The following is a 16979-nucleotide window of genomic DNA, read 5'->3' as shown; positions in this document are numbered from 1 at the left end:
GATCGCGCTTAATAAGATAAAGAATAAAAATGGACAGCCAAGGCCGTGCGCGTCCCACGAAATTATAGCTTTGCTCAGCCATTATTAGACGAATACAAATAAGTGATCCGCTAAAACGATTACGTTGTTACTTTACTGTTTTGTGAGGCGTTCTTATTGTTGTGTGCGAACAAAAGAAGGTAAAATGAATTCTCAGATGCTGGCCAGATTGATTACGAATAATGGCTTCTACAAACGTCGCCATATATGGTAGGGAATTTGCGTATCGAAAATCCCGTTGCGGAGTTTCATTTGCCGAATTACTTCGTTTCACCAAGGATTATTTATATAGGATTTTCATTCTTCATAGAATCGTACCTCGATTTTTTAGAGCGCCACCTATTCAATACTATGATAACTACTCTGATGATGCCTTATACAAATTTATTTTTTCAAAATGTGCATTGACGTGATATCATGATTTTAAAATAAAGAATTTGAAGAAGGAAGGAAGATTTGTTCTCATAAAAATTAAAAACACGGAAAAATATTTGGGGAAAATATGATTCAGGCTGCGAAACAGCGCTATCTAGTTTTAAGTTTAAGCCTAAAAGGCCCATACATTTCAGGGGTACGCTTTTTTGTATGGGCTTTGTCAGTCCCGTATCACATCGTTCTTGGTACCACCTACCAACTTACATAGCCCGGAAATATCTAAAAAGTCAAATACCTACAGAAATGAATAGGTAGGTAGGTTAACCGGGATAATTGCGCCGGGTGGGATAAAAGCGATTTCCTAACTGAACATTTTAAAACTATTGCCACACTGTACGTTCAAATTAGAATTGTAGATTTGTCGTACTGATAGGTGTACGAAAATATAAGTTCTTCATTACAAATAAAACAACAGTATAAGAACAAAGCTTTATTAATTAACCTACTAAACCTACTTATTTCTAACTAGACATTATTTCCTCTTCTTCTTGTCGGCGCGGCTGCCGCCCATGACCTCGAGCTGCTGCTTGAGCTCGAGGAGCTGGTTGTCGGGCACGTAGCGCGTCTCCTCGTGCTCCACGGCGTGCTCGTGCACGCGCAGCTCGCAGCCTTGCGGCAGCATGGCGCGCGCGCAGCGCAGCAGCGAGCCCAGCGCCCACGCTGGCACGTCCACTACCTGAGTCGCAGAATAGAGTAGGGAAATGTTACTAATAAAAATAGTCGCATACAACACGCTCAATTTTCTTGTCTACAGAAGGTCTAGTCGGAGAATCTGAATTCCGCAACTATAAGTTCGCCTTTGAACTGAAACTTTTTATTTTATATTTGTTGTATTATTTTCTTCTACATTAAAGGATTTACTTACTTACTATTTGGTAGGCTTGTGCCGTTTCGTTCGTTGATCGGAGCGCTCCGATCTCGTTCATTCGCTCCCACGAACTAGTTCGCTCTTTTAGGTCTTTTGCTCATTTAGTTCAGCCAGACCAGCGACCACTGCGGTCGGAACGAATGGGACCAAATAGTGTCAAAATTATACGAATAGTCCACAGATAGTAACATTCCGGACCGAAAGGTTGTAAGTAACCAAAGTTTAATATGAAAACGACTTTTTTTTGTTGCTCTGCTAAGTAGCTCTCGCTCTCGGTCGGCGCAGTCACACACTCATTCTCGATCCAAACCGCTCGCGCTCGCCAATCCTATACTGAACTAAATGAACAAAGACCGATTCACAGAGCACGGAAAGATTCAGTTCATTTCGGTCATTGATGGGATTTTATTCCTAACAGTTCATAGTTTGTGAACGACACAAGCCTACTATTTGGTAATGATAACGATTATAATGAAATTTTGAATATATCTTTTATTTTAAGTTACGATTAATCACACAAAACATGCAAAATCATAGAACAAAACTAGATTTTTTTGAGGAAATAGCGCCATATTGATATGACAACTACATTTGTTATAAATACATTGATTGAGAAGATCACAACTGATTGACTGAGTAGGAGTGGGTGGTTACTTATTGAAATGTTTCAAAAATCCAAATATATAAAAATTTTAAAAACCAAACAAAAGAATATGAAGTTTATAATTTACCTGTACATTGCGTTCATAGACATTGAGGTTGTATTCTGCATCAACGATGGTGCCTCCCGGCTTGAACCGCTGCACCTTCAGCTGCTGAGCTGGTGTGGCCCAACTGCGCACAACCATCACTTATTATACACAAGTTTCTAAATGCAAGTTCCGATCTTGAATTATGTGCTTAAGTTTTTTTTAAAGAACAAGAAGATAATTTTGAATGCCTCAGAAAATTATTAAACATTTTTTCGATAATAAGCAGAGTTTGGAACTAATGAGCTAGTTTCCTTATAATTTGACATGGCTTATCATTTTATACGGCAGCTCAGCTTTTTGAGCTCTACCAATAAGTATGTTAAATGTTGTGCCTATTCATTTTGGTATATTATTGATACTTTGAATAAAGAAAAAAATTATGATTGATCAACCAATAGAAAATGTGGTAGAGTAAATTGTCAGTAACCCCCTTCCAATAACTAGCAAACTTGTAAAAAGAATCTGTCAGATACATTCCTATAATATGACAGTGCCTTATGATGAGTTTATTTCAAAGTAGTAGCAAAATATATATCTAAAATGGAGTGCTATGGAGATTTAGAAAAAAGTGGATCATTACAATGATGATATTTCAGGAAAGTGGTAGGTTGAACAACATTTTTATATGTAAGCATGTTAATATGCTTAGTTTCTGTCACGAATACCTGTCATCAACCTGTATGCCCATTATTTCAGCATATCTGTGGATCTGCTTCTGGCAGGCCTCCAGCACAGCAAAGTCGTAGCCCTTCAATTGCAAGTTAAGGCAGTCGTATACAGGTTCGTCCGGCTCCATACTCTGCAAATTTTAGGCTATTATACACGTAATCATCAAATGTGTATTGGTTATATTAATTTCATTTGTATACTTACAATCAAGTAATCTGGTTCATATAAATCGGTCTTTGATCGTTTCTGGTGGCATACTGAAGCCCCTAAGCTAGGCCTGCTGTTGGATTTCAGCAATTGTGAGAACCTTGCCTGTAAATATTTGAGTAAAATATAATACTTTCCGTAAGAATGTACAACATAACCTAAACAATGTTAGACAAATAAAAATTGTTAACTGAAACTTACAAGTTTAGTAATTTTAGAACTGAACATTGTTTAGTTCTTTCAATCAGTTAAATGTATACAGGATATCTCGTCAGTGATTATTAATTTAAATACGAAAAGTGAACCTAAATAAACTATTTTTATTCTGCGAAAATGACATTGACAGTCCTCGGACTTGACATTTCAACTTTTTTGCAAATATGACTTGGATGTGAGTTTTTTTAGCCAATTGATTTCACAGTTAAAGAGAACAAAACGCCTTAAGACAGTACTGCCAACATGTAAATAATGTCCTTAAGGAATATCCACACGATAAGACTTCAATTATTGTACAAAATTATATATTTTTTGCCACTAATCGGGTGTTAATAACAACGGTACCTTTAAAATACAATTGTATATTTTAATATGCGTTGATCATATTATTTAAATAGAACCTTTAAATAAATTATTTGTAATACCTACTGGCAGGATGTGTGCACATGATTAATCAATTACAGAAAAAACTTAGTTGTCAAAATTTTGTCTATGTATGCTCCTCGCTTGGAACTTGCCTTGGTATCGAAATGGAAAGAGCGGTGTAATAGTTATAGTTTTTGTAGGTTTTCTTGTAATTGTGTAAAGACAAAATAAATGGTGTAATCTTGAAATTTCTTGAAGAAATCCTTGTAGGACATGGCGTCAACCGGCAGCACACCCTTTCCTAAATGGCAACTGGCCATCCTTCTCGGCGCACCTTTGGCCATCGGCTTAGGTTACCTTTATCTAAGAAATAGATTAGAGGATCCCGAAAAGAAAAAGTCGCAGAGCTGAAAGCTAAAACTACAATTTCTCTAGACAATGAGGAAAACAATGTGAAAGCCGCCGAAAGCGCAATCGACCGCGCCATGAAGCTGAAAGGTGCAGGAAACCGAGCTTTCCACGCAGGTGAATACGACAAGGCGATTTCGCTGTACAACGAAGCCATCGAGTCGTGTCCACCCGACCGGCCAGTGGACCTTGCTACTTTCTACCAGAACCGCTCCGCGTGCTACGAGAAGCGCGAGATGTGGGAGCAAGTGAAGGAGGACTGCACCTTCGCGCTCAAGCTCAACGAGAAGTATGTCAAGGCATTCCTGCGGCGCTCCCGCGCGGCTGAGAAGAGTGGCGACCTCGTTCTGGCCCTAGAAGACGTTACTTCTGCCTGCATCCTAGAAAGGTTCCAAGTGCAAAGCTCCCTAGTCAATGCCGACCGCATCCTAAAGGCGCTAGGTCGCCAGCACGCACGCGAGGCCCTGGCGCGGCGGCACCCGGTCATGCCGTCCAAGCATTTTATCAAAACATACTTCTCTGCCTTTTCTGAAGATCCTATTGCCAAGATCCAATTGGACGATAAGGCTACCGGTGGCTTTGCAAAGGCAAAACAAGCTCTTGATGGCCAGGATTATGATTCAATTGTAGATGCATGCACTGCAGAATTGCAGGCAGATGGAAAGTACAAAAATGAGGCACTGCTTCTGCGAGCTACATTCTATTTGTTGCTGGGCCGCCATGAGGAGGCCCAGGCTGATCTTGGCAGGGTGATTGACAGTGATGCTTCAACCAAGGTGAAAGTGAATGCTCTGATCAAGAGGGCCTCTCTGTACACTCAGCTGGAAAACACGGAACGCTGCTTGGAAGACTTTGCCAAGGCTGCCCAGCTGGATCCCAACAACTCTGACATCTACCACCACCGAGGCCAAGTGTATCTACTGCTGGAGCGCATGGACGAAGCCACTGCTGAGTTCGCCAAAGCCGTTCAACTAAACCCCGACTTCTCTATTGCCTATATTCAGAAATGCTATGCCGACTACAGACATGCCCAGTTGAGCAAGAATGTGGGTGCTCTGACACAGGTCCGGGCAGACTTTGAACGTGCACTGGAGAGGTTCCCAAAATGCGCTGAAGCTTACATCCTATTTGCTCAAGTCTTATCAGACCAGCAAGAATGGGGTCGGGCGGAGTCTCTGTTTGACTCTGCTCTGACAGTGGACCCCCACAACGCCACGCTGTATGTGCACAAGGGACTGGTGCAGTTGCAGAAGAGCACAGACTTCGACAAGGCTGTCAAACTTATCAACAAAGCTATTGAGATGGATGATAAATGTGATTTTGCTTATGAAACTCTGGGTACCATTGAAGTTCAAAGGTAAGCTGTTTTCATGTGTCTACTATTTTAGAGACTAAAATAAACAAACAACACAGTAAACCTAAAGTTAACAAAATCCTTTTTCAGTTCACTGTATGTTCAATTTATTATTATTATTTATATAATTCAGGCAGGCAGTTGAAAAAACAACTGATATGGCCTGTATCCTGGTATCTTTTTCTAGGTTTATCTCATGTTATTATGTTTGTCTAATTTGTTCTTAAAACTGTTGATGTTGGGTGCTGAGACTACTTCCTCTGGTAGCTTGTTCCAAGGCGTGACTACTCTGTTAGCAAAGAAGTGCCTATGTGGGTTGTTGTTTGACATGCAGAGTTTCTGTAGTTTTAAGTGGTGCCCTCTCAGTCGGGTATTGGTGTCTCTTTTGAGTATAGATTTGAAGTCTTCGAGGTCATAGTGTCCATTCAGGATTTTATACACTTCAATAAGATCACCTCTATCTCTTCTTTCCTTGAGTTTAGTCAACTTCAGTGCTTCCAGTCTACTTTCGTATGGTAGTCTCTTGATCTGCCTTGGTATTTTAGTGAAGCTACGCTGCACCTTTTTCAGTAGGTCAATATCTTTCACAAAGTAAGGGTTCCAAATTTGAAAGGCATATTCCAGTATTGGCCTAACATATGTTTTGTAGATCTTGAGCATCATGTCAGGTGTAAGAATCCCAAACGCTTTTCTGATAAGGTAAATAAAGCTCTTAACTTTCTTTGTTATTGTTATTATGTGAGTTTCCCATTTTAGGTTTGAAGTGATAACAATTCCTAAGTCAGTTTGTTCTTCAACTGCCCGTAGATTCACGTCGTTAAGCTTGTATACTAAATGTGGATTTTGGGTTCCTATATGTAGTATTGTACATTTATTGGCATTCAAGTTTATAAGCCATTCCTTCGACCAATTCGCAATTTTATTTAGATCACTTTGCAGTTTATCATAATCTGTCAGGGGGTTCGCAAATATTTTTGTGTCATCTGCAAATATGCTAACCTTGCAGTGCAGGCAGTGAGGAAGGTCAAATGTGTAGATAAGGTATAAAACTGGGCCCAAGACTGAGCCTTGTGGAACGCCACTGTGAATATCTCGTTGGCCAGATAAAGTTTCTCCCACTCTTACTCAATTGTTCACTCTATAAATAATTAAATCTGAATCTTAATAAATGTGCACTGAAAATTCTTATGACGATTTAGTGTTAAATTGTTGCAGATATTGTAGATTATACTTTTTTTTTATTTTTAAATTTTGTAGATATAATAATTTTGTGGAGATAATAATTATTTATTCAATTGTGATATATTTTTTGTAAACAACAATTAACTTTACAAATTCTCAATTTAAAAAGAAATTTGTATTAAATTTGAATTTGGCTTTGAGACAGATGATATTCTAAATACTACCAAGTTTTGTTCAGATTGAGGTACAAAACCCTCTTCCCCAAACTAATAATATCTCTGCAAATGACAAACAACAAATGCTTTGTGTTAAGTTGACTGCTTGTCAACATATCTTAACACATTGTTCAGGGTCAGGGGTCAGCCCGGTTGTAATCACTTGCAGTGTCATTATCAGCAGCTTGTGGCGCTGTGCCAACACAATTTAGGCCACCTCTGTCTCAAACTGCATTGTGTACTTATTTATCTGTTGTCTTGGCTACTTAAATGTTAAAGAATGATTTTATGATTCAATTTTATCGTTAGTTGTTAGATTAGGACTCTTAACCATTTTTTAATCTTAATACCACAAAACAGGCCAATATTTCGAAATGTATTTACGTAACAAAACGACGTATCAGATTGTCCCATTAAAACAAAATAATAAACCAAATAACTAAAAGATCGAAAAAATACTGGTATTAAATACTGGTTTCCACCATTCCGCTTACATTAGTCATTATCAGTATATATCCTTGAGTTAAAGATAATAACAGATTATCATCTCTGATTCAACACCTAAAGAGAAATGAAATGGATTTTATCTCAAGTATTTGGTTTGTTAGATAATAAAAATTCCTTACACAGAATATTTTATTATAGGAAAAGTATTTAAATTTTTCTGCCATTAAAATTCAGTGTGGATTTTTAACTTGAACACTGTTGAGTGGAATATTCATGCTTTATTATTGTATTTATCAATAACATAATTGTCTCTTAGCGGCTTAACTCTCTATAATAACAATTAGCATATTTTGGTGTTTGCGGTAGGCCATCTGGAATCATGTTACATACAAATCAAACATTAGTATTTTGTTGGTTTCCAGGGGTAACCTGAAACGATCGCTGGAGTTGTTCGAGAAGGCGATCGCGCTCGCCAAGACGGAGCTGGAGATGACGCACCTGTTCTCGCTGAAGGACGCCGCCGCCGCGCAGCTCAAGGTGTCCGAGCGCTGGGGGCTCGACTGGACCGTTAGCTAGGCACCCCACATACTACAAGGCATTTGCCAAGTGAGATTGGCCTTACATACTTTGTTTTAGACGACAATTTTATTTAAAATCTGCCATTTTTTTGTGAAAACAGTACTTAAAGTTTGCAAGCTTGTTTTGGAAAATTTACTTCAGTATGATACATTTTGAACTCACGGCCAAGTCTCGGATTCAGCGGCCCGCCGTGCCGCCGCCTGCTTTCGTCTGGTACTATGCTCTACTCTAAGCCGCTTTCCTCATTTGCCATTAGGTCGTAAATGTTAGGTGCACTTTGATATTTATCGAACTTCGTATCACAAATTGTTATGGACAGGGATGTCTGTTTGATGAATGATGAAGATAGAAGTAAGATATTTTTTGGAAATGTAATTTAACTTGAGTTTCGATTCTTTAAGACCTCCTATTAGGCTCATATTTAGGAGCTACAATGTGTAATTACAATCTTGTACAAATTTGTTTATGGGTAGTACAGGGAGCCGCACTACACTTTTCCGTGTAGTCCAATGTTTGTTTAATGTTTGAACTTCGCAAGAAGCAGAAGAGAGTACAAGTGTAGCCAGGGGGTGCGGCCCGTGTATCCCTCGCTGTTTTATTACACTTCATATTGAAGTTGTCACTGAATTTATTTGGAAATGAAATGTACCTATTGTTAAATTATGTAGTGATAACTATCTTGCATTTAAAATATAACAATATATTTTGCGTCTGTAGGTAACTAACAAATACTGTATGTATATAAGACAAATCTAGAATGAATGACTACCTAATGGTAGTAGTAAATATTTCGAACACCAGACATTACAAGAAAATAAATGTTGATTTATGTCATCTTGTCATGACTTTTGTACATATCTATGTATGTTTTTTATTAGATATGATGCAAAGTTGTTGTGTAAGATACAAACTCATATTTGTGCCGTTCGATGCCTAAAGGGTCCTAATGCTTCATCTGCAATAAAGACGAATTTCTATTGTAATTTCAAATAAAATCGGGGATGATGTTGCAGCTGAAGCATAAGCACCTTTCTTTATGGAAAGCCACATATATTTGTGATACAATTGTTTAGTATTGTCGTAAATTAACTCTTTAATGTTTAACCGAGAACATATTAAAACCAATTGTGTATGTTTTGCTTTAACACTTTCGAAACCGGGCTCTACGCGGCGCTACGACATTTTCGCTACATACGGGTTTCCCCATGTAATCGGCTACGCTTCTACGAGCGGTGTGCCCGACAGTCGGGTTCTTGGTAGCGAAAGTGTTAAATCGTTCATCGAGAGAAATAATTAGTAAGTAATAAGTTGTCTGAATCGACTTTAAATAACGTTTTCATTGTAAAGCGGCTTTACTAGCTACATTGTATACCCCGCTAAAATGTATTATCCATAATTTTTAGAATATTGTTCACAAATCATGTCGATGAGTGATGACTTCATTTCACGTGGCACCCGTGGTATTGAATTGTTGAAGCTCGCGTCCAGTAAATAGTTATTTACCTACTTCGGACCAACTGCTCGATTCCAATTTCCCGACATACAATAATTAAAACTTACTATAAATATCATGGCTACGAATATTTCGAAATGTCATTGTAATTAAATTCTAGTTTGTTGTGCAGTGCTATGGTAACAATTAGATGTTTTGAGCTAAACCTTGGTCGTTTTGACCGCATTTTGTTTTGGTAAATGATACATGGAAGGTTCGGAGACGGCGGAGCGGCCGGCGCGGGCGCGGGTGCAGCCAGGGCGTCGGCCGCGAGCAGGCGGGGCTTGCAATACGATACATTATGTTTTGCCATTATCCTAGATAGATTCACAATGACGGCGGATGTTTTGGGTGCACCCCTTTATTTTACCAGTTAGGTAGATCGTGAAATTAGAACTGCTCGCGGATGTTTGTACGAGTTGTTACCTCACCGATAGTGGATAGATTAAATTTATGAAAAATACGAAATACATTATTCGAAACGATTAAATTATGTTTTACTTCTTCCTTTACAAATTAGTTAGAATTTAGAAATCTATAAACTGAACCCGGAATGCAAACTCCCGTATTTAACACATTTATTGCCACCCAGTCAGACGAGACATCCGCCCCGGGCCACAAAATGTTTGTCATACGTCATACGATAGTGTATTTAAGACTATCGGGCCACTCGGCCCGGGAAATCATAATATACCCGATATAATCGGCACTGAGTGTGTTATGTAGACGGCTAGACTCCTGCTGATTTAATCCCTCGAACGCCTTTTCCCACATCCTTCAGAATTTGGACGTTAATGAACAAATCAAAGGATATAAATTCAGTTGCAATTTTTTACATCGGCGTTCGTTCCTGTGTGCGTAGCCGAATGCTCAAACGCTCACGATAATATCTTTTTCATAGCTATCTATCGCTTTTGCGTATTGGCGCGACAAAGCCAGACTACATTTCTGCGGCGACAAATGTCATTCGGCTAGGGCTTCACCAATCTACAAGGTTTGGGTCACGTTTACTTACTAGTACAATCTAATTTGAACCTTATATCGAGAGGCTAAAGGGTTGACATTCTATCGTTCAAAGTAGGTACAAGTGTATATAGAATAGGGTTAGTTGTGAAAGAAAGAGGTAACTACAGGTCAAGAAATTAAACTGACCTCTGCAGTCTCGTACCTTTACGTCACTATAACTGCGTAATAGGCACGGAAGTATAACTAAAGCAGTAATAGGTGCCTTAATTATAAAAAAAATGTTAAAGAATTAACCTTTGGCAAAGTGCCGACAACCCTATAATGGTGTTATTTGACGCCGTATCAGTATCAGTATTCAAGTCGGCCATGAGTGTCGTCCGTCAATGCACTAAAGTGTTCCCATTAGTACTGCTGCTGGCGAGCTCGGGCTCCGGGCTATTATGCTACAACGGCACGCTCACGTCGGCGCGGTTTGGGGACGACCCTCTGAGCGCTGACTCCCTGGTCAGCAGCGGGATCGGGCTCGCGAGGCTGCGGTGTGCTATGACGGTGCGATGTGAAGGTAACTTGGCAGCCACCTTGTGACTAGTGAACTCCTTGCGGTTCGGGGACGACCCGCTGAGCGCTGGCTCCATTATCAGTGGCTGGATTGCGCTCGCGAGGCTGCGGTGTGCTATGACGGTGCGATGTGAAGGTAAGTTGGCAATCGTGTGATTATTATGACTAGTGAACAGTCTTGCTGGTGATTCATGGTCACCACTTAACTTCTGGGCAGTAGTTAATAGGTTTTCGGAAAGTTTGTAGAATAGAAACGCTTAGAATTTGCCAGTCACTTTACGTCTACTTGGGATTAGTTGCGAAGGAGAGCTCAGGCTTAGATACTCGTCGTAAATGAGCCTTGGCAGTTGCTTGGCAGATTACTGGATTGGTGCCGAACCAACCATGATGGCATTCTGCACCTTTTTATTTAATAATGTGTTTCGGGCTTTATGCAGGTAAGTAAAGTCTATGGAGCACATTTTTTTATTGCGACAGATTTAACCTTTACAGTAACCATCTACTTACTGTCAAATGTCAAAACTTTGAACTATGCGAAAATTTCGAGTAAAATTTCCACTAGGTTTGTTGCAATGTGGAGCGCACAGTGCGTCGTGCTGCTGACGGTGGCGGGCGCGGCGGCGGGTCTGTACTGCTACAACTGCTCGGAGACGCAACACGAGACCAACCAGTGCGGTGGCAGCTTCGGCACGGGTGCCAACTGGTTCAACGCTTCTAGGCTGCGACTGGCTACCTGCACTGGAGGTTTGTGGTTGCTTACCTACCTATTATGGTGCACTGTGTGAGTTCTGCTGTAGGCTATACCTATTGCTACAACTGTTCCGAGACTAACTGATGCGGCGTGAGCCCCGGAAGGCTCAACGCTTCCAGGCTCATTTGGTTGCTTACTTACCACTCCTAAAACTCACGCCGCCGGTCGCGATCATCCGGTCCGAAACCTTAGAAGCCATCAGCGCTTACACTTACCTAATCTATGTTTGCAGACAACGCCATGTGCTTCGTCCGCTCCTGGTCTGCGCGCGCCAAACACGCGTGGCTGGTGCAGCGCGGCTGCTACAAGTCCGGCCCCGACGATCCGCTGCCGCGCTCCGTGCGCAGCCCCACGCGGGCCATGTCGTGCAAGCGAGAGAGGTGTGTAGCTCGGTCTCGCTCGCTCCCGTGGCCGAAGTGTCAATAGTTCACGCTCCGTAGCGAAAGATACGATATGCACAGCTAAAAATTATCTTTGTATTTTAACCTAATAAAAAAGTGTCACCTGTTGTTTCCCAGGTACAAAGACGCCGAATACAAGGTGTGCCTCTGCCAAGCGGACTGGTGCAACCCTGCGCAGTTGCACACACCACTGCATGTGACCGCCGTGGTCGGATTAACGAATGTATTACGATGCTTGTATCTGCCATAGTCATTAAATGAATCATACAAATTACAATGTCGTGTGTATTTTGTTACTTTAAGAGTTTTGAATGATTCGCGGTTAATTTCATTAGACTTATATTAACAGGGATACTTATATAGACCGTGATTACCTTTTTGATTTTTGTCGAGCCCCCGATATTTCGACGCAGTTGCATTCATCATGATCACGGAAATCTGAAAGGAAAAGGTAATCACGGTCTATATCCCTATTTATATAAGTTTGTTACTTTTAGTTGGGCATGGTATGATTTGGGACTCCCTAAGCTGTTGAGACCAGTGGTTTATCCACTAAAACTGGTCACATGGCCTGCCAACGAAGAGAGCAGCCTTCTTGGTTATCCGCTTGTTTTATTTTAGGCGGTTAATAAGCTTGTGAGCTATGTAGCATGCTCTATACAAATCATCTTCGTGCAGTTTCATTGATATGCCAAATGTCCGTGTCGATCTCGCGCCGTTCTTAAGCCGCGTATCGACTGCGGGCGGCTGCCGCGCGAGCCATGTTCAACCGCGCCAAACCTGCGTTTTGGTGCGCGAGCCAATTTAAAGCTCAACATTTTCATATAGCGCGGCAGCGGCGCGCGGCAGGCGATCCGTGACCAAACATTCATTTAGGTCCGTCCCAATTGCGCACGCACAACACACTGACGCTCCTTTGCCGCGCCACCAAAAACCGACACGAACTGGTTCGCCGCGCGGCACGTTCGAGCGCGCCAATGTTCAAGCTGCCGCGCGAGGCAGACCCGTCCCCATATTGCGCGGCCGCCGCGCGAGCCAATGTTCGATGATTTGCCGCGCGCAGTCGATACGCGGCTTACTTTGTAGTTTGGTGTTAATTGCTTGTAAATTCTTAGCACGCGTCTTGATTTTTTTTATCATTGTATGTTTTCTGGTGTATGTATGTAAGTATTTATTTTAGATATCAGCGTAATATGGATGTATACCTATCAACACCTAGCTCCCGTCTTAATTTAACCCTTAATTTGGCAGACATAGAAACATTAAAAATACCGTTTTTTTTTGTTGAATACTATTTTTATGGGTCATAAGGAGCCCCGAAAAAATAATGAAAAAAATCATAATCTTTCAGTTTTTCAGGAAAATTATGTTCGGTGTGGCGAACACTGCCAGCTAATCAAGAATTAAAAGTGTGAAATAATTTGCTGTATAAATGTTAAGAAACATACAAATTTTTCGTAGAAAATGAACATAAAAGTATTGTCTACACTTTGTGTGCCCTTTTTGTACTTTGTGACCCCGAAACTAGACCTCCTTCGTAATGTTGACACCGAATATCCAATACTCTTGGACACGGTAAGGGGAATGTCCTGGAATTTAGGCGTTATGTTATGTCAAATGGGGTTTTATATGCGGAAAATGCGCAAAACTTCTTACTGGGGTTCAACTAGACGAGATTATGTTTACTCAACTCGGATACCTGCTCAAGAGAGGCATCGATTTGAGACACAATTTGCATTCTGCTTTCCAAAACCTGCTCACGATAGCCATTTGCACGACCTGTGTACTGGCTATCATCTGTGCTGCCATCCGCATAGCAGCAATAGATATTGCTAGTTTCTAGCTTATCATTGATATGAAGGATGAACCGGGTCGGTGATAGGATAGATCCTTGGGGTACACCTCCGTTAATGGGCCGGTTTTCTGAGTATTGATCGTCGATGAAAATTGAAATGCTTCACCCAGGTAGAAAGCTGGCGACCCACGTGCAAAGCCTTTCTGGGAGCCCGTACGAGGGTAGCTTGGGGAGATGCGTCTTATGATAAACTCTATCAAAAACCTTAGGTAGCGATATCTAGGCTAACTGCCAGTACCTCTCCCTTGTTCTCAATGGCGGTGGCCCAACTATAAGTATACCAAAAGATCACCATCGCCACGACCATGGCGGAAGCCGTATTGCCGGTCACTATAATCTGGTGTTCTTCAGGTACGCCAAGAGCTGGTTATTAACCACTTACTTCATTGCCTTGGAGAGAAGAGAGGTTCTCTCATCTGGGCCTCAATGGGCCGTCGGTGTGTAGGGTTTGTGCGATCACCCTTCTTTGCGGTTGGATGGACTGAAGCAGTCTTTCAGGATGACGAGCATTTACCTGAGCAGTATGAATGCCAAAAAACGCGAATTAAAACTGGGGATAAGCTCCGCAGCGCACGTTTTCAGCACAATAGCTGGAATACCCTCAGGCCCATTGGACTTATTGACACCGAGGGCAAAAAGTGCATGCCTAACTACACTTTGAGTGAAGCGAACCTCGGATGAGAGTATTGAGAATTTTTTACTTGGATGAATGATAATGGATGAATCTACTCTTAGAAAGTATTTTTGGGGAAGAGGGAAAAAGAAAAGGGGTCTGAATCCTCGCTGTAGGACCTTCCTGATGCACATCCATCGCGGTTCAACACGGTAACGCGGCGAGAACAGGGATAGGTACTTTTGCATCGGGATGTGCGTAATTAGGTTAGAACTTTAGCTAATCATTTTTTTATTTAGACGTCATATTAATGTAATTTAATTTACTTTTGTGCTCTTTTGTGAAATAAAAATTTGGTATAAGGTCCACCGATAAGTTGGCAATGTTCGTCACACCGAACATGCAACCCTGGAATTCAAACACTGCGTAGCTGGCGGTGTTCGCCACACCGAACATGCAACAAACCTACTATTTCACTGTGAAGATGGCAGTGTTCGGTACCACGAACATGACTTTTTAAGTGTCACTGTCACTAAATTAAGACTTAAACTAAACTAGAAACTCTTTAGTACGATTAATTACCTCATTGGTAACCGATAAATGTCGTTTTTATTAATGTGGCACCATAAAAATCTAATAAAATGTCATAAATAACTTGATGATACTTCGCGGTTGCCGTCTTGCCGCGATTTTGCGTGCACTGCTGACATACGAATATTGTGACAGTAATGAATTAATTTTCTACCAATTAAAACAATACAATGCTACAATTTGAGTCGAAAGAAATATAAAAAAAGACGAAAATGTGACCAGTAGATTTTTTTGAAATGTATGTTCGCCACAGCGAACACTGTCCAATTAAGGGTTAAGCTTTTCTTAGTTTGGGGCTAGGTTAATCTGTGTAAGGTGACCCCCCTTATTTATTTATTAATATCAACTCAACTCAAAACATTATATCTTTGTTATTTTTTATGAATAAGTAAGTACCTACCTTTGAGCAAATAATTTTGAATACGTGGGTTGCAGACAGCGCTGATATACACGTCATAGATATTCATTAACATTATCCCCTTCGTTCGAGATTAAAGCTAATATAAGAGCTAAATTAAATCACTAATTTGGTAAGTAACAAACCAGACTTCAGTTTCTACTCATTCGAGCAAGAAACTCCTGTCCCTCAAATAAGATGCTTAATGCCACAAACACCAAACACGTGTTACCTATGTTATAACTTTACTTATAACTATGTTTACTTATAACTTCAAAATGGACAGGAAGTGCCCGTCAATGCCGAAGAAAACTTTCCTATACTGCGCCTCGAGTTTCAACAAATGCTGGATTATCTATTGCCGCTTTCACTTTATCTGAGGTCTATTTCCACGAAAAGGATGGTAAGTAAGTGTGTGTCAGTGTGTCGTGTCCGCCGCTTCGGGAGCGCCCAACATGGCTGCGAGAACCTGCGACATTCACTATTCAGCGAGTCTCGACTGCTCACTCATACCCCTTCACAAATTGACCTCAACAGATGAAACAGCTGTATGTTATCACAGATCTCCGTAAACTGGCCACGCTGTCTTTACAGTGGCTAGATGTGAAAACGTCCCTGCGTGCTCGGTTTTTGTACGCCGTGTCAGAACCTACATAATTAAGAAGAAAATAATTTTCTCATTGCCATCAATAGATATTGGGCTACTTAGCGCGCATTAATGTGTTTACGTGCGCGATGCCGGTGGAGACAGGTGCCGCTGCCGCCGCTCTTTTATTTATGGCGTTTGGAAATCTCTGATCTGAACTAACATTAAGACCGTCTCACACAACTCAAGTTTATTAACCCCCGGTCGCCCGACGCAAAAAGATTAGTAAGTTTAAAAAGTTAAAAGCTCTTCTGTTTCCTAATAAGATCATTTATAAAGGTAAAGAAAGACTTATGGACCGGACGATTCTGTACGTGTACTTATACTTACTTTTAATGTTCTTTTACCTGACTTGAAAGTAAAGGATCAGGAATTACTCGTACTGACATCGGGATTTAAATGTAGGATTGTTGAGGTTAAGTAGGTGCATACAATTTAGCACAGCACACCAATCAAATACCGCACCTTGTTCATGGCCCCTAAAGGTGTATTCGGGTAATTCCGAATATCGGGTCGGTACCTACATCATTTAGAAACTCACCCCATACTCTTTGCAATGCTCGGTTTTAGAACAACCCGTAACTATTTATTATTATCTAAGAAGTAAGACCAATTGAAAGTATCTGTATACAATCAGTATGAAAATAGTTGCAGCGAATTTATAGTGTAATTCTTAATAAATAAATAAAATATATATATATAGGACATTCTTACACAGATTGACTGAGTCCCACGGCACACCTCGGACACTGGCGCTCAAATGTATGAAAGAGGCGCGTTCCTAGCACACAGTCTAAGCTCGTGTGGGTGAACGCGTACTATGCTTGTATGAGTGAAATATGACAGGTCGACTGTTCGCGTTTTTGACAGGTGGTAACTGTGAGGTAACCGAGAGGGGGTGGGCGGCACTTTCAGCGGGAAGCGGGAGTGGCCATACTGTACGATAGTACCTACTCTTTATTATACTGTGCC

The 16979-nt window shown here is 40.9% G+C and overlaps 3 protein-coding genes across 4 annotated transcripts; 2 read left to right on the top strand and 1 right to left on the bottom strand.

Annotated features, from left to right (window-relative positions):
* Nucleotides 1–891: 891 nt before the first annotated feature.
* LOC125231024 lies at nt 892–3312 on the bottom strand. The gene is made up of 5 exons (XM_048136367.1): nt 3172–3312; nt 2968–3075; nt 2760–2893; nt 2074–2176; nt 892–1150 (listed from the first exon to the last, which is right to left on the bottom strand). Exons 1-5 carry the CDS (start codon nt 3196–3198, stop codon nt 947–949), a joined length of 576 nt encoding a protein of 191 aa, XP_047992324.1. The 5' UTR covers nt 3199–3312; the 3' UTR covers nt 892–946.
* Nucleotides 3313–3678: 366 nt separating this feature from the next.
* LOC125228145 (mitochondrial import receptor subunit TOM70) lies at nt 3679–8675 on the top strand. The gene is given in 3 exon segments (XM_048132604.1): nt 3679–3949; nt 3952–5317; nt 7581–8675. Coding segments are annotated over 3 exon segments (1644 nt in total). The 5' UTR covers nt 3679–3825; the 3' UTR covers nt 7735–8675.
* Nucleotides 8676–10501: 1826 nt separating this feature from the next.
* LOC125228575 lies at nt 10502–12173 on the top strand. 2 transcript variants are annotated; one of them, XM_048134195.1, is made up of 3 exons: nt 10502–10757; nt 11737–11884; nt 12023–12173. In XM_048134195.1, the coding sequence occupies exons 1-3, from the start codon at nt 10517–10519 to the stop codon at nt 12153–12155; spliced, it is 522 nt and encodes a 173-aa protein (XP_047990152.1). In that variant the 5' UTR covers nt 10502–10516; the 3' UTR covers nt 12156–12173. The 2 variants fall into 2 exon arrangements, with proteins under 2 accessions (XP_047990152.1, XP_047989486.1); XM_048133529.1 differs by lacking the exon at nt 10502–10757 and adding an exon at nt 11197–11497.
* Nucleotides 12174–16979: the final 4806 nt, after the last annotated feature.

Source organism: Leguminivora glycinivorella, chromosome 1, assembly GCF_023078275.1.
Source record: "Leguminivora glycinivorella isolate SPB_JAAS2020 chromosome 1, LegGlyc_1.1, whole genome shotgun sequence".
In the NCBI taxonomy this organism is placed as follows: domain Eukaryota; kingdom Metazoa; phylum Arthropoda; class Insecta; order Lepidoptera; family Tortricidae; genus Leguminivora; species Leguminivora glycinivorella.
Note: the sequence above shows the minus strand (reverse complement) of the source record. Positions and strands in the feature narration are given on the sequence as shown.

Coding starts and splice junctions, on each gene's coding strand:
- LOC125231024 (XM_048136367.1), bottom strand. CDS start 3,198: ATGTTCAGTTCTAAAATTACTAAACTT. Junction 2,177..2,759: donor GGCATACAGGTTGATGACAG/GTATTCGTGACA, acceptor GGTTGTGCGCAG/TTGGGCCACACCAGCTCAGC. Junction 1,151..2,073: donor TCTATGAACGCAATGTACAG/GTAAATTATAAA, acceptor TCTGCGACTCAG/GTAGTGGACGTGCCAGCGTG.
- LOC125228575 (XM_048134195.1), top strand. CDS start 10,517: ATGGTGTTATTTGACGCCGTATCAGTATCAGTATTCAAGTCGGCCATG. Junction 10,758..11,736: donor TATGACGGTGCGATGTGAAG/GTAACTTGGCAG, acceptor CTATGTTTGCAG/ACAACGCCATGTGCTTCGTC. Junction 11,885..12,022: donor ATGTCGTGCAAGCGAGAGAG/GTGTGTAGCTCG, acceptor GTTGTTTCCCAG/GTACAAAGACGCCGAATACA.